This window comes from Aethalodelphis obliquidens, unplaced genomic scaffold, assembly GCF_003676395.1.
Source record: "Aethalodelphis obliquidens isolate GAN/ISIS:26980383/991018 unplaced genomic scaffold, ASM367639v1 scaffold38, whole genome shotgun sequence".
Lineage (NCBI taxonomy): Eukaryota > Metazoa > Chordata > Mammalia > Artiodactyla > Delphinidae > Aethalodelphis > Aethalodelphis obliquidens.
The window spans coordinates 17,475,743-17,499,483 of record NW_020837982.1 but is presented as its reverse complement, the minus strand read 5'-3'; the positions used below and the strand labels follow the sequence as shown (position 1 = coordinate 17,499,483).

The window sequence follows — 23,741 nt, the reverse complement described above, 5'->3', positions numbered from 1 at the left end:
ACCAGGGCTCGAACCCGTGTCCCCTGCCTTGGCAGGCGGATTCTTAATCACTGAGCCACCAGGGAAGCCCAATGTTTTGTATTATTAGCTAAAAGTTTGAACACTGATCTAGTTAAATTTTATAGCCAAGCAGAGCCAGCAGGGCCACAACATTACATACTCTGCCTATAGTCTCACCCCTGCCGCAATGCTCTGTCCTCGGGCTCCCCTGCAGTCACCCCGTTGGCAGCGTACTTGTGAACACTTCCTCCTCCTCTTCTAATGCCCTCTAATGTCTTTGACTCCTGTGCATCCCTGCCCCCTTTAACAAGGAGCTTCATCAGGATTCCATTCCGTTCAGCACTTTCTGGGGCATCTCATCCCCTCCTGTGGCTTTAACTTCCTTCAAAATGCAAATAACTCAAAAACTTGTCATTGGGTGTCAAACCAATACTTACAAATTGTCCTAAGGCACCTCAAACATAACATGTTCCGAGTTGAGCTCTTCTATCTCCCATGTACTCTTTTTCTTGTAGCCTCTATCTCAGAAATTAATTTAATCCTCTGTTAAAAATTAACATCATAATGCTTCATCTAGAGAACTGATATTAGAAAACTCATCTGCTTTCCTCATCTGCTTTCCTCATCTGCTCTCCGTAGGAAATCTGTCACCAAATTCCACCTTGGATGTAGTCTCCTGAATTCCCCCTTGGAAGTCTTATAAATCTGACCTTCTAGTTCCTGCTACCACTACCTATCCTCGGATCCTCTTTTTCTTCTATCTACATTACTAGCAAATTACACTACCTGACTACTACCTGAATCTCTGATACCAGTCTCTCCCCAACTCCAATTCATTCGCAGACTACAGCCAGAAAAATGCATCTCACTGCACTCTGATTAGAAATCTCTGGTGCTCAACAGATAGTACCGCAGGCTTCTTAGTATGACATGCGCGGGCTTTCACAGCGTACACGCGGCTCTATCTCCCACCACTGCACCGGTGCACGAGGAGACTGCCACTGCAGGGACTACCTTCTCACAACATCCTCTACAATTCCTTCTTGTTACACTTTCTCCTAGATGATGTGAAGGTAACTTTTAAAATTACCTTGCTTGCCCTGAAAGCAAAGTTCTCACATTCTCAGAAGCTTCTGAGATACACCCACCCCAAAACATAGTCCTTTCTTCTGTGCTCTACTATCAGAGCTCAGAGCTTTAAAATCCAAAATGAAACTACAGGTTGGTAAATGACAAACATTCTTCGCAGCTGCCCTCAGCAAGGAGATGAAGGGGGACGAAGCAGAGCTGAACTGCAAACAAACGTGGTGTTCTGAACCAAAGCTCGAGGCTGCGCTCTATCTGCTCTGTGATCCGTAACGAGTTACCATTTCCCTGATCCTCAACTTCTTCACCTGTAGAAGAAGGAGGCGGTACCCACAGATGTATCATCTACGATTCGAATGAGCCAGGGCTTAGTCCCCCGTTCCGCTCAGGTGTCTACTCAAAATGCTACTTCCTCAGTGAGACCTTTCCTGAGAACCACTTCTAAGACTGCACTACCCACCACTCTTCCAGTCCCTCACTCTGCTTATTTGTCTGTGTATAAACACAGACAGACAGACACACACACTGTATTTATCTGTTTACTGTCCCTCCACTATAACGTTAGTTCCATGAGGGCAGGAATCTCATTTTCTTCCCAGTATTTAGAGCAGTAGATGCATATAGTAGGCACTCAAATGTTAGAATGAATGAACAAACGAATAATATGAAGAGACTGAATGAATAGAATAAGCAGAGACAGTGATTTGGGGAAAAGTTTTTTGTACATCTTACCTTCATCTTTACTCATATATCTTTAATATATGTTAATTCATATAATACAAAAACAAACTGCAAACACCCAACACTTATTCTCTGGAGCAGCAGCACCTTATGAGCTGTCAAAGGAATAAGACCAGCTTCAGAAAAAAAACCCAAACAGCTCAGAGACTCTATTATTACTGGAGACCCCATTACCCTCTCTGACAGAAGCTACCTGATGACAGTGGAGGCATTCCTGACCGATACCTCCAGAGGTTGTCCAGCACTTTCTCTACACCTAGGCTACCACTGATCTCTTCCTAGTATTCAACTTCTACCCAATAAAAGACACTACTGGACTGTAAGTTTCTTAACAACAGGCTCTGTATCTTCTAACTGCCCCGTGAGTCTGAGTGCACGGAGGCACTCAATAATTATTTACAGAATGAGCTGTGCAGACTTCCTTCGGTCTTTACACTTTCCCAACTGTGTACCTCAGACTTCTCTGGCTAAATAGGAAATAAAATCAATTTTTTGGATAAACTAATAAAGACAAATAGGTTAACAGGCCCTTTCTTCGTTTAAATTATTTCAACAATTGTTGCACCTTTTGTTTACTCTGTTAATTTATATCTGACCCCAAAGTAGATTATTCATCAACATAAAAGTGGTGCAGGGCTTCCCTGGTGATGCAGTGGTTAAGAATCCGCCAATGTGGGAGACACGGGTTCGAGCCCTGGCCCGGGAAGATCCCACATGCCACGGAGCAACTAAGCCCATGAGCCACAACTACTGAACCTGCGCTCTAGAGCCCATGAGCCACAACTACTGAAGCCCACGTGCCATAACTACTGAAGCCTGCGCGCCTAGAGCCCGTGCTCCACAACAGGAGAAGCCACCACAATGAGAAGTCCGCGCACCACAATGAAGAGTAGCCCCCGCTAGCTGCAACTAGAGAAAGCCCACGTGGCAACGAAGACCCAACACAGCCAAAAATAAACAAACAAACAAAATCTAAAGTTAGTAACTATTAAAAAAAAAATGTGGTGCAAATCATTACCTAAACAATTCGTGTATTAAAAAATAAGATAAACAGAATAGAAATGCAGTTCAATTCAATAGGAAGACTGCCAATAGCTCTTAATTTTAAACACACTTATCAAAATGGAACATTTTCTTCTAACAAAAGTTAGTATCTTTCACTCAAGATAATACTGTCAATCCAATCACACTGAAAATTTTCTACATATTATCGAATGGACCCACAGTGGTTTCCTAAATCTTCCTGTGTAAACCAACTGTTTGGAAGCTGAGCTCAGTCACAAAGAGTATGTCTGTGTTTAACTCTTGGAATTAACCAAGCACTCTTTTGCTGATTAAACAAAGGATTTCAATTTCAACCTATTAATATTTTCCACATGTATTTCATAATAACTTTCAGCAATTTAGAGGAAATTTAGTAAAATAAAGGGTATCAAGATAAGCCTCAAGTTCAACCTGGATTGGGTATTTTGCCTTTAAATCAAAAGGTGAAGAGTATCTTTTCATGCACATGCGCCTTCTGTAATGGTAAAGCAAGTTCAGTAACTTCTGATTCAGAGAGAGACTGCACTGAGACCTGATTACACGAAGCCCTTGCACTCGCTCGTGACTATAAACACAAGGTCAAGAGATGGCAGTTATCTGGCAAAATAGACAGTTTAAATCTTCAACGATGCTTTACTTACTGTCAGTAACTAATGTGAGTAAAGGCTTGATACAACGTATAAAAACACCACAAACCTTTCGATTTCTTTACATCAGGTTCAGGCTCAGATTCTCGGATGAACTGCCCCAAGTCACTAACTCTTCCAAATGTCATCTTCCTAAATAAGTATGAAAAGAACATAGTTTCTAAAAATCAATTTAAAATTTAAAAAAAATAATTTTTAAGCATCTTTTCTAGATCTAGAAAGCTAGAAATACAATTTATATCTACCCCATGTTACTCTAAGTGGGGCTAATTTCAAAAAGAACTGTCCCCACAGAAAGCAATCTTTAATTCAATGCAATTCCATTCAAAATGCTCAAAAAGTTTATGAAACATGAGTTAACAGATAATTCACAGCTCTAAAATTCATACAGAAAAGGCACGCGCATAGCCAAGATAATCCTGTAAAAGAAACAAAAAGGTAAGACTTGCCCTAACAAGATAAAAATATAATTATATACATTATAAAGCTATAGTACTAGAAAGCAAAGTTAAAAGGCAAAAAATACAGTGAGAGGTCTTATTTTTAATAGATGCAGTAACTGATAATTAATAACCATAAACATACAGAACTCCAACAAACCACTAAGAAATTACCCAACAGAAAAATGTGAAAAAGAGATGATAGTCAATTCACAGAAGAAAAACCTGAACAACCAACAAACATGACAAGAGAAGCTCAATCTCATAAGCAACAAACCCAGATTGGTAAAACATTTAAAGTCTGATATTATTTATTGTTGACAAGGATGTGGGGAAAATTAGTAACTTTATTAATGATTGGTAAGAATGTAAAATGTACAGATCCTTTTACAGGTAAACTGTAAACTGGTTAAGGGCTATGAAAATTTTAAATCTGCTTCTTGGTACAAGGAAATATAAAAGGAAGTCTTTGCTATACTGTGTATCACAGTAAAATTGCAAGCCATTTAAATAACCCATTAATACCAAAATAGCCAAATAGTAACACACCACATTATGGAAGATTTTGCCACAGTTATGAGCTATAATTACTATTATTTATGGAATACTACAACATAGTTAAAAATGAGGTAAATATGTACAGACTAACACAGAAAAATCTCCAAACTCACTATGAGTGAAAGCACAAGATACAGCATAGAGTATAACACCAGTTACATAAAAATAAGCAAACAAAAATATACACAATAACATAACAGTGACTATCCTGAGAAGGAAGGGGGGGAATAAGCATTGGTGTGTAATCAAAGGGCACATTAGCCTTATCTGTAAATTTAATTTTTGTAAGAAGAGATTAATATATTTGTAATTAAAAGTTAAAAGAAGAAAAAAGAATCCTATGATGCCTATATATTACTTCATTTCTGGCAAAGTGAATCTTATTTTAGAGACAGCCTTCCTAATAAGTCATCAATGAATATATGGGTGCCAATATAGCAACTGATACAAATTTGTTTGCCTTTAGAAAAATTTCAGGAAGATGCTAAAACCATAAAACTAAAACAAACACTGAAAACTATCTCTAAAGATGGAGAAAAATAATTATTTCTCTATTTATGACCCATTTTATAATTTTAAAAATATGTATATTATACACTATATTTTACAAATTTAAATTTTATAAATTAAAATATATTTATTTTACACACAAAAAAAACTATAGAAGTAAAACATCTTGCAATTGATAGACTTTCTTAAGTCAGATTTGAAATAAATGAACCAACCATTCCTTAAGAATAAATATCATCTTTGGGAATTAACTCATTTAAGCTTACTGTCCGCCATTTCCTAAAATAAGAAATAAAGATTACTACACACTGATACAGCTGAAGACAATGTGGTCAAAATAACCTTCTATTTACTTCAAAGTATTTTTCAGACTTCTTGGTCTCCCAAATATCAATTTACTTTCTGGTAAAAGCAATTAAACATGTTGAAATCCCTTTTTTATGGTACTGCCAGGACTGGGGTGCGGTAATCATGCCTTTACACAGGTTTCTGTGTTTTCAAGCCATCTTTAGGGAAGAGGAAGTGATTTTATGATTTGATCTGTGGTAAGGATCAAGAAGTGCTGTAACACAGGAATCACTGTCTTTCTGTTACAGGAAAAAATCAAGAACCAAGTTAATTCTTAAATACAAAGGAATCATTTTATTCCATTTTTCCAAGTATAGTTGGTTCTCCGTATCTGCAGGTTCCACATCCACAGACTCAACCAACTGCCGACTGAAAACTTTAGGGAAAAAAAAGCCAGAAAGTTCCAAAAAGCAAAACTTGAATTTGCTGTGCATTCCAACCATTTACATAGCATTTACATTGTATTTACAACTATCTACATAGCATTGACATTTTATTAGGTATTATAAGTAATCCAGAGATGATTTATACAGGCTTAAAATACTAGGCCACTTCCTATAAGGAACTTGAGTATCCTCAGATTTTGGTATCCGAGGGGGTCCTGGAATCAATCCCCTGCAGTTACTGAGGGATAACAGTAATAGTTATACAGTCCATGATGAACCATATCGGCATCTTTGTAGTTTAGTTTTGGTTTTAAGAGAGAGACTTTGAAATAGCTAACATATGAATCCAATGAAATGTGGAAGAGATAGCCTAAAACACACTATGTAAACATGACACTCATCAGAGTCGTATATGGTGGTAGAATAGTGATGTCAATGATATTTACCGAGTGTTCACTGACATCTGGCAATGTTTTAAATGCTTTTCACGTATTATATCATTTAATCCCCTCACCAGCCCAAGGAAGCAGGAATATTATCCTCATTTCACAGATGAAAAACCTGAGACACAAAGAGGTTAGGTAGCTTGCCATAAGCGGCTGAGCCAAGACTGAAACCCAGGAAGTCACTCCTGAGCCTTCACCCTTAACCATGCTCTAGTGCATTGCAGGTATATTCAAGAGAGTAGAAAACAATTTTTAAATTAAAAAATAAAAAAGATGCTCACCCTGCATATGTCCGTTGATACAAAGATTCTGGATCCAGACTTGCAGCATCCACAATTATCGCTTCATCAAAATTTTTCAGAATTTTAACACTGGCTTTTTTCACACTAGACTACAACAGAAATTGTGAAATTAGTAGTATGTTATTCAGGAGTCAAATCAGTCCTGGGTTTGGAGTAACAGATTCGTACAAAATCTTCAGTGTTTGAAACACATGCACTTTTCACTCAACCCTGTCACTAATGAGATGTTTAACAGCAATGATTCTGAAATGTCATCTTGAACATAACTACAGGAGGGAAGCACAATACTAAAGCATACGACACATGCGTCTATGTGGCAAATGTATTTTCCTTAATGACTGAAGTTCCAACAAACGTGCTTATGTTCCCAAAACTCCCATTCTTCCAAGCATATGTATCTTGCCTAATAAATGTAAAGCCCAACTTTTACAGGATAAACATGAATGCTTTTGATTCTCACTGTGGCCGTGTGACAAAAGAGAAGATAAAGGAAACTTTCTAAAATGACCAGCATTCTATCTCCTACTCCTCATGCCCACAAAAAAAAAAAAAGCAAGTCATAATTGGTACTTCTGTGAAATGCGGAGGCATGGGTTGACCCAGAAATTCCACTTCTAAAAATTCAATTATAGACAGACTCACACTTATGCAAAATGACTTATACACAGGAATACTTATTGCAGCATTATTTCAAGTAACAAAAGACAGGAATACATTTAACATCCATGACTAAAGCATAGGTTAAATTAAAAAAATAATTGAACAGACACTTATAGAACACTCTATAGTAGGGGTAAAAAGGGCTCTCTTTACATGCTGAGAAGGGCACATAATTAAAAAGAAAGAGGCACCAGAATAAAAGAACAGAGAAATACTTCCATGAGGCCACTGAGGTAAGATACCAAAATGAGATATCACTAGTAAAGAAAACTACAGACCACTACCTCTTAGGAGTACAGATGCAAAATCCTCAACAAAATACTAGCAACATATAAAAATAATTATATACCACAACTAAGTGGAATTTATCCCAAGAATGCAAGGTTGGTTTAACATCTGATAATTAATTAATGTAATATACCATAACGACAGAGTAAATCCCCAAAACCCACATAATCCCCTCAATTGATACAGAAAGAGCATTTGATAAAATCCAACAGCCTTTCATGATAAAAAACATTCAACAAATTAGGAATAGTAGGGAACTTCCTCAGCTTGATAAAGAGCATTTATAAAAATCCCACACATCACAATAAATGATGAAAAACTGAAAGCTTTCTCCGAGAAATCAGGAAAAAGACAAAGATGCTCACTTTCACCACTTCTATACTGCAAGTTCTAGCCAGAGCAGTTTAGCCAAGAAAAGGAAATAAAAGGCATCTAAAGTTGATAAGAAAGAAAACTATTATTATTCGCAGATGACATGACCTTACATATAGAAAATCCTAAAGAATCCACAAGAAAACTATTAGAGCTAACAAATGAATTTAGTAAAGTTGAAGGTACCAGATAAACACACGAAAAGCAGTTACATTTCTATACACTTAGTGAACAATCAGAAAATGAAATTAAGAAAACAATTTCTATTTATAATAGCATTGAAAATAATAAAATACTCGGGGATAAACTGACTCCAGGAGGTGTAAGAATTGTACATTTCAAACTACAAAACACTGCTGAAAAAAATTAAAGATGGCCTAAATAAATGGAATGATATTCCATGTTCATGGACTGTAAGACTTAATATTGTTAAGATGGCAATACTCCCTAAAGGAATCTACAGATTCAGTGTAATCCTGACCAAACTGTTAAAGCTGATCCTAAAATTCACACGGAACTACAAGGGACCCAAATAGCCAAAACAATCTTGCAAATGAAAAAAAAAAAACAAAGTCAGAGGACACACAGCTGCCGATTTCAAAACAGAGCCTGCAAACCACAGTAATCAAAACAATGTACCAGGGCTTCCCTGGTGGCGCAGTGGTTGAGAGTCCGCCTGCCGATACAGGGGACACGGGTTCGTGCCCCGGTCCGGAGAGATCCCACATGCCGTGGAGCGGCTGGGCCCGTGAGCCATGGCCACTGAGTCTGCGCGTCAGGAGCCTGTGCTCCGCAGCGGGAGAGGCCACAACAGCGAGAGGCCCGTGTACCGCAAAAAAAAAACACACAAAAAACCCCCCAAAAAAACCAATGTAGCACTGGTCTAAGTACAGACACACAGATGATGGAGTTGAGCTGAGAGTCCAGAATTAAACCCATCTATCTAAGGTCAAATGATTTTCAACAAGGGTGCCAAGATCATTCAACGGTGAAAGAGTAGTTTCTTCAATAAATAGTGCTGAGACAACCAGATATCCACATGCAAAAGAATAAAGTTGAATCCCACTTCACATAATACATAAAACTAACTCAAAATGGACCAAAGGCCCAAAACTCTTAGAAGAAAACAGGTGGGGGGCTTCCCTGGTGGTGTAGTGGTTGAGAGTCCGCCTGCCGGTACAGGGGATGTGGGTTCGTGCCCCGGTCCGGGAAGATCCCACATGCCGCAGAGTGGCTAGGCCTGTGAGCCATAGCCACTGAGCCTGCGAGTCCAGAGCCTGTGCTCCGCAATGGGAGAGGCCACACCAGTGAGAGGCCCGCGTATGGCAAAAAAAAAACCCAAAACAAACAAACAAACAAAAACAGGTGGGTATGGGGAGTAACTACTTAATGGACACGAGGCTTCCATTTGGGATGATGAAACATTGTGGTGATGACTACACAATACTGTGAATATACTAATGTCACAGAATTGTGTACTTTATAATGCTTAAATTTATGTTAAATGAATTTTACCTCAATTAAAAAAAATTGTATTTCTAAACACGATGAACAAGTTGAATGAGATTGGGAAAACAATTACATCTATAATAGCATCAAAAAGAATAAAACATTTAGAAATAAATTTAAGAAAAGAAATACTGAATTATACTTGAAAACTACAAAGTATTGTTAAGATGGCAATCCTCACCAAATTGATCTGTGGAGTCAAAGTACTCCCTCCCTATCGGAATCCTGACTAGTTTTGTCGTAGAAATTGACAAGCTGACCCTAAAATTCACATGGAATTGCAAGGGACCTCACACAGTCAAAACAATCTTGAAAAAGAACTAAGTTGGAGGACTCTCACTTCCTGATTTCAAAACTTATTACAAAGCAACAGTTACCAAGACTGAGTTAAACAGATATCATTCGACCCAGCAATCCTACTCCTAGGTATATACCCAAGAGGAATGAAAACCCATATCCACACAAAAATTATACAGTAGCATTGTTCATAACGGCCAAAAGGTGGAAACAACCCAAATGTCGATGAGCTGATGGATGAACAAAGTGTGGTGTGTCTACACAGTGGAATATCATTTGGCCATAAGAATGAACAAAATTCTAATACATGCTAGAAACACAGATGAACCTTGAAAACATGCTAAGTGAAAGAAGCTAGTCATAAGGATCACATATCGTATGGTTCCACTTATATGAAATGTCTGGAATAGGCTATAGAGACATAAAGTTAAAGTAGATTAGCAGTAGCCTAGGGCTGGAGGACAGAGGATTAGGAAGGTGATAGTTAAAGGACACAGGGTTTCTTTCTTGGGTGAAAAATGTTCTAAAATTGATTGTGGTGAGAGTTTAGCAACTCTATAAACATACTAAAAAACCACTGAATTATACAGTGTAAACGGATAAATTGTATGGTATGTGAATTATATCTCAATAAGGCTCTACAAAAAAAAAAAAAAGAGAGAGAGAGAAAAGAAAAGAGGAGGATAGTGACCGGAGCGGGGGCGCGAGTTTCTGACCTGCTGGTAACGAGGCCTGTGCCTTGATCTGGATGCTGGTTACATGGGTTAGGTCTGCTTACCGAAATTCTTTGAGCTGTATGCAGTTATGAAATGTAGAGTTCTCTGTATATGTTATTATACTTCAACCAAAAATGTAAAAATACATTTTATGGTTAGCAGCTAGACCTTTTAAGTACCCAAATAAAAACAAAGCATTCCAGCTTGTATCAAAAAACGAAATGGCAACCACACTCAGCAGGTCACCTCCTATGCAACCTCAATAAGAGGAAAAGGTACTGAGGACAGACAGCCTTGTTGACGGCAAGAAAACTGCACTGTCTTAAAACTTAAGAAAATTTATCCAAGGCCCAGGGTCAAAAATTATTTGCCAATAGTGATGAGAAAATAATTATGCTATATTATTAAACTTACGGTGGAAAAAACTAGACAGAGAATATATTCGTGGCTCTGCCACTTACTGTGTGACTTCAATAAAATCAATTGACTTTTTACTACCTCCTTACTCTGTTCTTGGGCATAACCCACTTTGTGTGATTTTGCAGATAGTCAGAGAAGGCCTGATATATGAAAGCACTCCAAAAAAGGTTAAGGAAATGTACAATGGCATTATAGTTCAAAATGAAACCAAAAGCTCTTCAGTGAAATATTAATAAATCTAGGAGTTCACTCAATTATTCTCTAAAAGAGCATTCCAAATTTAGTTACTAAAATTTCCCAAATAATTATACAAACAACTTTTCAGAGGCTATAAATATGTCATGTGATTTGATTATTTAAAGCAAGAGCTGGGTTTCCCTTGTGGAGCAGTGGTTAAGAATCCGCCTGCCAATGCAGGGGACACGGGTTCAAGCCCTGATCTGGGAAGATCCCACATGCCAGAGAGCAACTAGGTCCGTGCGCCACAACTACTGAGCCTGCGCTCTAGAGCCCAAGAGCCACAACTACTGAAGCCCGGGAACCTAGAGCCCCTGCTCTGCAACAAGAGAAGCCACCACAACGAGTAGCCCCCGCTCACTGCAACTAGAGAAAGCCCGCGCACAGCAACAAAGACCCAACACAGCCGTACATACATAATAAGTAAATAAATGTTTAAAAAAATAAAGCAAGAGCCGCAGTGTCAAGCAGAATAATGGTCTGACATCTTTACAATATGACACACTGTTAATCATCACAAAGACTTTGGTTAGCATATACAGTAAGTAAGCTAATTTTATCACTCCTTTGTTTCTTCTACCACCTAAAAGCTACAAACGGGATCTGATGCTAAGATCTGAGCGAAACAATCCTGGCGCAGAGTCACAGGGGTCACTACCTGCACAGCAGAGCTGTCGGCCGACCCGGGGTGGGAGTCCTCAGTGGGGCCGGCAGAGCCCAGAGCCGTCAGCAAGACACCTCCTCCCAGGAACTCGTCTCCACGAACCGAATGGATGAGATCATTCAAATATTTATAATAAAGGTTGCTGGACAAAAAGCCAGGCAAAAATACCTGAAGAGAGGATACAATTTATTTTAAAGTTGAAATCAAATACACTAAAACTTTATTTTACAACAAAATTTTACTTTCAATGCTACCAGTTAGCACACATGATTTTACTCCTCTTACACTCCAAGTATTATCCCTTTGTACACAGTTTACATTGTAACTAAAACTACAATGTGTACAATTTATAGATTTTTTCCCTCAGAAAACTTGCCATGAAACTACTGAATGGACTTGATTATCTAGACTTCTTAGATACAAGGGAGGGATCTAATTTGAAGCTACATTTTTCTTGTTTGTTATAAATATTGAAGTCTTTGTGTATATACTGATTTTCACTTTTGATCTGATTTCCTTAAGATAAATTACCAGGAGTGTGATTACTAAGTTAAATGATATGAACATTTTAGCTTTGATAAATGTGGAGGATGCATCACTAGCATCATCAAGGCATCTGTTTTGACATGGGCTTCCCAACACTGGGTTCTGTCTTTTCAAATAGTTGTTAAATAAATGTCTAATGGTACATGGATACTTTTATTTCCATTTAAAAACTATTAATGATGTTAAGTTCCCATCTTTATTATTGGCATTTCCTATTACCAACTTTTCCTTCACAGCATTTAGCACAACTGTAAATATTTACGTCTGTGTTTAATATGTGCTCTCCTTATAGACAGAGCTCCAGGAGGGCAGAAGCCATGTTTCTTTTTTAGTTTACCCCATAACAACAATACCTAGCAGAGAAATACTCAAAGTATTAGGGAACGAAGCATACGTATCTTTTTACCATGTACCTACTTGATAGTACTCTTAAAAATTAAAATTAGTATAAGTTCCCTAGATACACAGTTAGTAAGAAATATTTTTACATTTTGCTTTTCTCTGTATTTTAACTTTATTACCCAGAAAGTTTACATTCTTTATATGATACATATCTTGAACTTCTCCTTTAAGATCAGAAAATTTTAATTTTAATCATGAAAAAATTATCGACCTTGGACAACAGCCGATAGTCTATCCAGTTTACTACCAGCCTTTCAACGATTTTATTTTATTTTTTTGCGGTACGTGGGCCTCTCACTGTTGTGGCCTCTCCCGTTGCGGGGCATGGGCTCCGGATGCGCAGGCTCAGCGGCCATGGCTCATGCCGCTCTGCGGCATGTGGGATCTTCCCAGACTGGGGCACAAACCCGTGTCCCCTGCATTGGCAGGCAGACTCTCAACCACTGTGCCACCAGGGAAGCCCCGATTTGATTTTTATATGTAACTCCTCCATATTCCTGAAATTCAGTTTTTATGTGTGGTATCATGTGGCAGTGCTTACTTAATCCCTTTCCACCTAGATGCACATGACACATATGAGCAAAATAACCTCATGGGCTTATCCCGGGCTCCTGCAATTCCTAGTAAAATCTGCTTTAGTTCATCAGAAGAATAAATGATTCACAAATTCCAACACTTTATTAAGCAGCTATTAGTGATACTCTGTAAGTGATCATGATACAGAAAACTAGTGCTCCAACCCTGTTGGAGAGTTTTGGTGAAATATTTGGATCATCCCTAAGCTAACTTTGCTCAATACTAATTATCTAAAAGATGTTATAATCACAGTAATAATAGCAGTTAACATTTTTTAATGCTTACTACTTACATTACTAATAAGCACTCTCCACGTCGTACCTCATTTTTATCCTCAAAATAACTCTAAGTATCTGTATTAGCCCCATTTCACAGAGGAGGAACATGGCATTAAAGGACTTCAGTAGCTGCCTGAAGTCACTCAGCCTGTGAAGGTTAAGATTAATACATACCAAGTCAGACTCAAAGCCCCCGCTCTCATCACTGCTGCACTGCTTCAACTTTCCACTGTTCTGTTTGCTTTTTCCCATGTTCTATTTTCTGGGTTCCACCAGTTAAAAACTTCTTGTAGTTTAATGCTTTTCAAGTTTTGGTTACCTTCTCCATGGTTGTCCAGGCCTGACGTAACGGAGTGGTGAAACAGTTAGGGAGTGGCCCACCTTCCCTGCAGATGTTGGATTCAATTTCCAGTCGTACAACATCATCGAATCCAAGAGGATGTGTGGCCTGGAGGGAGAAGTACCTATGGCAGAAAGACAGCCAAAGTAAACCCCAACTTCACAGCAATCATAAGCAATTTCTGGCACCTACACCAGAGAACCTTCTATGAGGCTCCTGCAGACCTAGGACTATAGAGCTGGGTTGATGACAGCCCTGCTGCAACCTGTATTCCCACCGCCGAAGAGATACCTGAGCCAACGTGCCCCCCTCCCTATCTGCCTGCCATCATCTTCGGTTCTTGTTTAAGATTTTCCAGGTCAGGTTACAACTGAGGCAAAGAAACCAATTGTACACGTTTAATGGGCACCTAGTCTCTGTTCAGTGCTTGGGAGAAAGAAACAAATTTAAAACAGGGTAAGACATAGGCATGTCCCCTGGAAAGAGAACAGAAAAGATCCCTGTACAGGGTACAAAGGAGAACATACCAGCATAACTATGTGGCATACAAAACATACATGTAGGAATTCAAAACAAAATAGCATTGAGGGTGAAGTGGATGAATTTGATGTATTTAAGTAGAATAACAGGATTTGCTAATGAAAGGAAAAGGAGTAATCAATGATAACTCAAAGATTTCTAACTTCATAGGATATAATGCAACTGGTGTTTTGGTAAACTGGTTATAAACTGAATACAAAAAAAGCATTAAAAGCAGAAAAACATATATGTTGTCTTTTGAGCATTCTGCGGCTTCTAACTCCTGTCCATGATACAAATACAGACAGGCTGATGAGGCATGATATTAAAAAGTAAAGATAGAAAAACAAATAAGCAGGAGCTGTTAAAATGACAGTGCTGGGAGGATGTCACACAGTAATCTTCATTTAAAAATGGCTCCCAATTTGAAAATGGGATCCAGTGGGAAAACAGGGTCTCAGCTCTGCCTGGCACTGAGCTCCAGCCAGGACCTTACCACTGCCACTCTTCTATTCCAGCAGGAGAAAACTCTTCTTTTATCTTGTTATCAGTACTTTCTTAACAAAAAGTGAGTCTCCCATCATGCAACAACTAAGTTGGCAAATTTTCCTCCACAATTTGAATTTTGGGACTGCCCAGACCTTTTTTTTGGGGCTGTGTTGTGCGGCTTGTGGGATCTTAGTTCCCCAACCAGGGATTGAACCCAGGCCCCGGCAGTGAAAGTGCGCAGTCCTAACCACTGGACCACCAGGGAATTCCCTCAAATTTCTAAAGGTAAATGCTTGCTACATTAACATCCATATAACAATGTTTCTTATATAATATTTTCCCACAAATATATTGCACAAAAATAAACACTGGACAAACATTAGAATTGCATTCAAGTTCTGCCACTAATTTGCCCTGTGACTTGGAGAAAGTCACTACCCCTGCAAGCCTTAGTTTTCTCATCTGCAAAATGCGAAAATCAAACCAGCTCCCTAATCTGGCTATTCATCAGAATCAGATTCCTGGGTCACACCTCAAACCTGCTGAATCAGAATCTCTTAGAGAAGAGGACTGGAAACCTATTTTTGACAAGCTCCCAGGTGACTCTCATGCCGACAGGAGCACGGACCAGCCCGGTGATGTTCGGGAACCACTGACCTAGATGCTCTCAGCTCTCTCCCAACCCTAATATCCCACAGATTTTTCTCTGCCTCTCAAGTTATCTTCTTAGCAAGTGCTCACAGATACAAATAACACATTTCTTTATAGAACAAGAAAAGTTAGATGAAAGGGGGGACAGACACAGTTTTCAATTCTGTTCACTAACATTGTGCTGTCCTCTCATTTTCAGTGAAAACTAATGAATAACTACTCTTCACCAAGTAGTTAATCTGGCTGAGCAGACTTGCACCAGAAAACATGGTATACCCCACACAGACATTTAAGACCCTTTGCAATAGATTCCAGCTAGTTTCATCTTCTTCTGTTCCCTTGAGCAAGTGTCAATTACGCAAAGTTTCTATGGCGCTGCTCGTACCGATGACTCTGCCAAGAGTGTCCTTCCCCGCTAGCAGAATTCAATCCATTCTTCAGTCGCCAATCAAATCTCCCTTCTGTGAAGCCCTCGGTGACCTCCACCAACATCGTCTTGCTTGCCACACACAAGCCTCCCCCTGCCCCGCCGGCAACTTATTCTAAGAACCCCCTACTCTGAACACACGAATGAAAAGCAGCTCTTATGCGGCTCCCTGTGAGCTCCCTGGCGGCAGAGACCAAGGTGACTTCTGAAATATGCTTCAAGTACTCAGTATTCGCAGAAAGCTGGATGTGTCTATCACCAAGACTCACTTGTCATATAAAATCATGGCGTCGTTCTGTGCCTCCTGCCCATCATACTGGCCCTTTTTGGCAGCAAGCTGAGACTGGAAGTTGTCTGCTGCCAACCAGAACTGTAGGATATTCACTGCGTCCTCTTTCTCCATGTACTGGGAAGGAAAAACACAAAAGAGGAAAATCAGGCTATACACAGATTTCTCTCACTATCTCTCGTCTATATCTAAGCCCCAACTATTGAAATACACGACATAAAGGAAAAAAAAAACCCACAAAAGAAACCCCCCCACCCCAAAACAGGTCCACTTGTTCAGTTAATGCCAGTCTGCAACTTACAGTCATCTGAGATTGAATAATTTTTCAATATTCTTTTAGGGGGAGAAAAACCAAAAAAAAACCTAACAACAACAACAAAAAGCAACCACTACACAGCTGAATGCAAACTTTAGTGAACTGGAGTAAAAATTAAAGATGGATTAGTGGTTCCTCGCTGGCAAACATACAAAAGGTAAACCAACCAGACCAAATCTTTTATACCTGATCATTTCCACCACTCCACGCGGCCATACTAACCTGAACAAATGCTGACTTAAACTTAAGGCAAAGAGAGGGAGTGAAAACACAAATCAGCTGAATAACTGTATCCTTGTCAAGAGGCAGGATGCAAGTGTGAGTCTAAGTTACTGCTTTGTGAGACCGGGAATCCTCTTATCTCGACTTACTAGTCATTTGCTTTGCAACAAAAGAATTTCATTTGCTGAAGCCTAACAAATCCCATCACTCTACACTGTATGCCTCAAAGAGATGAATATATACTCATTGCTTGTTGCAAATGCTTCAGTCCGATCAAGGGCAATCCTATCAAGTGGCTAAAGTAAAATGAAGACAGTGGGAAAATATTTACTTTTCCTTCTCTCTTCTGAAGTCTGCTCTGCAAACACTTATGCACTGGAATCAAGTATCAAATTTCGTGGTTTTAAAACAGCTCTAAATAACTAAAAATCTGCATTCTCTTATAAGCAGTTTAATTAGGTTTTTCAAAATTAGAGTTACTTTACTTTGAATTTTCATGTTCTCTTTAGTCTGACTAATGCCATTCAAGTACTCTTGCCATTAGATACAACTTAAAACAGTAATCACAGTACTTAAATCCACCTGATCAGTTTGGAAATGATTTGTGTCTTCTATGTTATTCCCTATAGACAGGGCCCAGCACGTACAGCTCAGAGGCTGGAATGCTCTAACAGAGTGTGAAAGGAAATGCAGACTTTACCTCAGAGAAATAAAAGAGGGCTGACTCACAGAAGAGAATGTCAGCCAGGTAAACAGTTCCACTGGTCAGCACTTCAATCTGGTATTTACAGAAATGGTGACTTCGCAGAAACTCACTAAAGTGCCTGCACGTGGACGAAAAGGTAAAGTTTGAGGGACCGACCAAGGAAAGGGCTCATCTGGGAAGAACACACTCTTTCCCCACTGTGCTACTGCATCTTAACGGCCCAGGTCAACGTGACCTCCCTTCCCATGGCGCCTTCCTGATTCCTCTCCCTGTAAGTAATCTCTCCCACCCCTTAATGACGTGCAGCTCTCCTCTGATAGCTAACTCACGCTACCTCATATTACAGTAAGCAAAGAACATGCCCTATTTCTCTTATTAGGCTGTAATTTCCTTCAAAGCAGGCACTACATCCAAACTGTGCACAGCACGCTTTTCATAAATGTTACATGAAAGAATGAATATGAAGATTTTTTTGAGGGCATGCAGCAATAATTAATCTAAGAAAACTTTGGAGGCAGTTTCAACAAATCTATGTGGATTTAGTAATATGGCATCCATTAAGCTTAAAGCATGCACTAACAAATCAGGATATCCACCTGAAGACATGCATTGTTTAAATAGATAAACCAATTACTATATCACACTACAGTCACAATCACCCCTAAGGACTTTGGAATTAAAAATAAATTCTTTTAACTTAGGAAATACATTAAAAATAAAAATCTGTTTTATTTTTAATAGAACTCACATAATTTATATTTAAAAGAAACCATTACCCAAGATAGTCTTAGGAATGTCTATAAGATGCTGTAAACATTCAAAATATTTAAATCCTCAAAGATAGTTTGGTTTTACTTATTCCTGAGGCTGAACCCGAACTACCCAGAATGCACAACGTGGAAATATGAAATCGACATACTCGTGCTCCATTGCACTGAAGACTATGGACTGTGCTGAGACAAAACAGTTGGGATCCACCTGCCCATCTTCTCCACAAATCTTTGCTGTAAAAGAAATGGTAAATAATTTTTCTCTAAATCCAAACTATACACATTTGTAAATCAAAGTAGGAAGTACCTGTAAAGGCATAAAGATGAGCAGGTTTTAAATGGAATTAAGAGAAAATACAGGTGTACAGCTGATTTTGAGGTAGGGAAGGTCTTTCTAAGCATAAATGCAAAAGCACAAATCAAAAGTCAACAATATAAAATTAACTTCTATACCTTAAAACACCCCCAAAACAAAATAAAAGGGTAAACTGGGGGAAAAAATTTGCAGCATATATGACAGTTTATGAATGACAGATTATTTTCATTCATGTATCAAGAGCTCTAACAAGAAAGTCTAGAAAGAAAAATGGACAAACTAACAAGAAAGTCTAGAAAGAAAAATGGACACGAAGAAAAATTCACTAAAGAACAAATACAAAACGGCCAATATAAAAAGATATGCGTGCTCACTAGTAACCAAGTAAATATAATTATAGATTAGAAGGAGGAGGCACACCACCTTCTGTCTAGTAGCTTGGCACAAAACTGTTTTAACAATCCATAAGCTTAATTGTTTAACGATACATATACTTGGGCAAGGGCATGGGAAAACTGACACGTGTGTTAGTGGGCATATAAACGGGTATATCTTTTTATGGGGGGCAATCTGGCAGTTTCTAGCATAAGCTTTAGAAATGAACATACCCTTGCAATCAGCAATTCTATCTCTAGGGTTGTAACCTAAGGAACTACAGATTTGTGAAAGAATTATCTGTTTATCAAAATGTTATTTGGTAGAAATTTTAAAACATAAAATGGGCTAAAATTAGGAACTGTCTAAATAAACTGCAACAAATCAATAAGCTGTTTACTAGCTAGCTCTTAAACATGGCTGGAAAAACCCCACCATGATGGCTGGTTTCACTTCAAGTTCAGGACCTTAGTGGGACCTTCATGAAACCCAAGGATCGTGCTACAGTTACCTGGTCCATTACAGCACACCTCCTCTCTCTGTAGACGTCTTAGCACCTCTATCTCTACCCTCTTTGCTGATGACTTGGAAAACAAGCAATCAGAAAACAAATTCCATCCACTCCCACCACCTCTACCAACTTGCCCGCATCACTGACTCTGCAATCTCTCCTGCTACTACAGATGAACTGTCCTCGCTCCTATCTGGAAAACTCTAGGAGTACCGGGTCCCATCCTCTCTTACCTCCTCAAGGCACCTCTTCTACAGCAACTGCCCCCTCTCCCTACTGTATCAACTTCCTCCTACTGCCTCATTGTCACCAGCTATGAACTGTTTGTATGTTATACATATATATGTGTTTGTATACTGTCATACACCTTACATGCTGTGACATGTCACCTTAAAAACAAAACCCCAAACCACTGTCCCTTGACTAACACCCCCTGCCAGCTCACCTTTGAGTAAAATGCCTCTAACAGTTGCCATACTTGCTGTCTCCGCTCCTCCTATTTGCTTTTAAGACGCCTCCAGTTAAGTTTTGTCCCTAATGGTCCACTGTAATTAAGATGCCCACCACTGCCAAGTCCATCCCACTCCTGGTATTCACCTTACTTAACCTATCAGCGCGAACTGCCATCTTTGATCACTCCCTTCCTCCCAGCATGAGTTTTTCACTTGGCTTCCAGAAAAAACTGCTCTCTTGATACACAGCTGATGCAGGAAGGCCTCCACTACTGGCTGTTTCTTCCAGATGTTAGACCTGCCACAGCACCCAGTCCTCAGACCTCGCGTCCTCACTCACCACACTCCTCCAAGGGATGTTACTCAGTTTCATGGCTCCAAACCCAACCATAGGCTGATCACTTCCAAACATACATCTCCAACCCGGACCTCTCTCACGAGCTCCTAACGTTAACATCCAACTGCCTACTTGGTGCTCAGCATTTGGATGTCTGAAACCCAAACTCCTAATGTTCCCCTTCAGCCATTACTCCTGCATCTTCTTCACCTTACAAATACTCCCCCAGGTATGCAGGTTTTAAAAAAATGAAGTCGGGGCTTCCCTGGTGGGGCAGTGGTTGAGAATCCGCCTGCCAATGCCGGGGACACAGGTTAGAGCCCTGGTCCGGGAAGATCCCAAATGCCACGGAGCAACTAAGCCCGTGTGCCACAACTACTGAGCCTGCGCTCTAGAGCCCATGCTCTACAACAAGAGAAGCCACCACAGTGAGAAGTCCACGCACCACAACCAAGAGTAGCCCCTGCTAGACGCAACTAGAGAGCTGGCGTGCAGCAACGAAGACCCAACGCAGCAATCAACCAATCAATCAATAAAAATAAAACTATAAAACTTCTAAAAAATATATTGTTAAAAAAAAAAATGAAGTCATGCTTGATTCCTTTTTTCCTCTCACACCACTCACTTCCAAACCATCAGCACCTTCTGTCAACTGTACCTCCACAATATTTTAAAAATTCCACCACTTCAAGGATTTGTGGAAGATGGAACAAGCAGTGGAAGCACAGTTTTGAGGTCAATCTAATTCCCCACATAAAAACAAACAAATTAAATAGCAACACCCAAAACCCAGAGATAACATCTACAACAAAACCAGGCAGGTGGGATACACAATAAAAGCTTAAGTGGAGGCTTCTTCAAACTATAACTTACTTGAAGTACAGCTATATTAAAATATTCCAGCTTGAAGAGGAGACAAATAATTAGGGCAGGATTCAAAAGAATGAGGCCCAAAGAGGAAAAGTGAGTGGTCTAAAGACACAGAGGTAATTAACATTTTAAAACGCATAGTAATACACACTGGAATGGAAACTTCTTGATCATTAAATGTTATCAACTTGATCCTTCAGATTTTTCCCCTCATGGGATTACATCGTTAATTTGATAAAGTTTAAGGAAAGGAAAATTAGAACTGCAGTGACACTTCATTTTAAAATGTCTGACTCAAAACTCTCTCCTTTTCTCACCTACCCCAAACAGTTTAGTTATCAATTGGTACAAACACCCAGTGGAATTACTAGCCAACCAATTCCTCAAATAGCCAAATGCTAATCTGTTCGTACACCTAACAGTTATTATTAGGCACAGTTGGTCTAGTAAAGTCTAAAAGATGGCAGCAACAAATTTTCAGATAGAAATAGAGGAACTACATAGAAAACCCAAAATCCCATGACAACATCTGCAACAAAACTGGGTGAAAACTCCAAAAAACAAGCAGACGGGGACAGCCACCAACAGCCACAAGGCCCATGTGTCACAGGCTCTGCCAGGGAGAAGAAAAAGGAAACAATGGGGGCAGCACCCGGCAGCCTGAGGCAGACAGCAGGTGTGCCCTGGAAGTACAGGGCCAGTTCAAGAGGCTCAGCTGAGACCGGGAGGGGCTCTGCTGTCCCCAATGACGAGGAGAGACCGAAAGAGCCCCAGGCTGGGTCGACTCTGCTAGGAGCAGAATAATAGGCTTTCATTCAGAAATCAAAAACACTTAATTTTTGTATTAAAAACTCAAAACTTAGTGCTAGGACTTGATGAGAGTATAATAAATATCTGTTCAATGAATAAATCAACCACTTGTATCTGTGATTACAGGTGTACCTGAAGTCTTTCTGATACAACATAGTCAAAGCTTTCAAACATTTTTATTACGACCTACAGAAAAATATATTTATGTGACTCAGTATATATATGTACATATGATGGAAACAATGTTCTGAAGTGGTGTGTATTTGCCCTTACTACTGTGAAGCACTTTGATTTTTCCAGTCTGGTCTTTTTTGGCAGGGGGTGAGGACCTATGAGGAGACTGGTCCTAATCCAGAGTTTGAAAAACACTGCCGAATAGCATACTAGTTACCATGTTGGGGTCTGGTTTCAAGTCCTAACTGCCGTGTCCGAGCTGTCACCTTGGGCAAATTACTTACCTTCTCTGTGCTTCCTCACTTATAAAATAACAACTGTATTTATGCTGCACAGTTCTTTAGAAGACTGAATGAGTTTGTCAATGGGAAATGCTTAGAATATTGTCTGGAACACAGCAAGTACTCAGTAAACATGTGCTACTATTATTCAAGTCAAAAATCTCATAATTTGGGTCCAACAAGTAAGAGGGAAACTTTTGAAGTGAGCTACAATCAGATATAATAAAGTACCCTGAAAGCAGACAAGGAAGGTATATGTTGAATTACATGTTCATGAAAAATTCTCTTAATAATAACCAAATTTTTTTTTTTTGATGCCATAGCTTCAAGCACCGCTTACCTACGATGTCATTTCTCATTGCTTCTGTAATTGGTATTGGTTTAGCAGCATCTGGAGATATATATTTGGTAAAAGTATTTACTGCATCTTGTTCTATACCTGCAAGGTAAGAAGGGGACAACTTCAAAAATCAAAAAGCAACTTGGACCAGTAACGGACCATATTCATGAACAGCAAGGTTTGTTTGCCGTGTGCCCAGGCACACACATACAAACATATCTTTTATTACAAATAAATATCTCTGTAAATATACTTAGGACAAAACAGCCTCCATGGTAACGTTGCTTCTGCACTGCTTGGTTCTTGGAGCAGAGGAGATACATGTGACCCCGTGGCCCTCCTCGCCTCAGCTCACAAGCTGATGAGTAACAGCAATCGCTGTACCCATCCTCTTTCCATCTCTCCTCTCCAAAGTCCTAACCTGAAGGACTTACATAGCAGGAGCTCAAAAATCATTTTTAAATCTACATTTTACATATTCTACCAAATTTCATATTCATGAATACATTCATTTGACCTTCAACAACCCTGGAACGTTAAAACAGTGAATCTCAAACTTCCTAGTCTTGGGACTTTGAAATCTTAAAAATTACTGAGGACCCTAAAGAGCTTTTGTTTATGTGAGTTTTATCTATAGATAGTAAGGTATTAAAAATTAAAATGAGAAAAAATTATTGTTTAAATTAACAATATTAAATCTGTTAGAAGTTAACATAAATACTATTTTTTACAGAAAATAACTGTTTCCCAAACTGAAAAAAATTAATGAGAAGAGGGCATCAATTTACATTTTTGCATCTCTATTCGTCTTGATAACAAACTGTTAGATTCTCAAATCTGCTTTGGCATTCAATCTGTTCTGCTTTTTTGTTTTGGTTGAAATATACTGTGCTCTCATGATATGAGAAGGAATGTATGTATGTGTGTGTGTGTGTGTATATATATATATAGTGTGTGTGTATATATATAGTATGTATGTGTATATATATATAGTATGTGTGTATATATATAGTATGTATGTGTGTATATATATATAGTATGTATGTGTGTATATATATAGTATGTGTGTGTAT

At 39.0% G+C, this 23,741-nt stretch overlaps 1 protein-coding gene across 7 annotated transcripts in view; it reads right to left on the bottom strand.

Annotated features, from left to right (window-relative positions):
* Positions 1–23,741, bottom strand: part of AKAP10 (A-kinase anchoring protein 10) — a 54,164-nt gene that overhangs the window by 6,978 nt on the left and 23,445 nt on the right. For 6 of the 7 annotated variants that reach the window (XM_027131140.1, XM_027131138.1, XM_027131143.1 and 3 more), the window contains 8 exons: positions 22,669–22,767; positions 18,352–18,436; positions 17,427–17,550; positions 16,169–16,305; positions 13,793–13,937; positions 11,666–11,839; positions 6,488–6,597; positions 3,568–3,650 (listed from right to left, as the gene is read on the bottom strand). In XM_027131140.1, the coding sequence (XP_026986941.1) occupies positions 3,568–3,650; positions 6,488–6,597; positions 11,666–11,839; positions 13,793–13,937; positions 16,169–16,305; positions 17,427–17,550; positions 18,352–18,436; positions 22,669–22,767 (957 nt within the window). Of the gene's footprint in view, positions 1–171; positions 1,923–3,567; positions 3,651–6,487; positions 6,598–11,665; positions 11,840–13,792; positions 13,938–16,168; positions 16,306–17,426; positions 17,551–18,351; positions 18,437–22,668; positions 22,768–23,741 lie in introns of those variants that run through there. The other variant, XM_027131142.1, reaches the window with a different exon arrangement.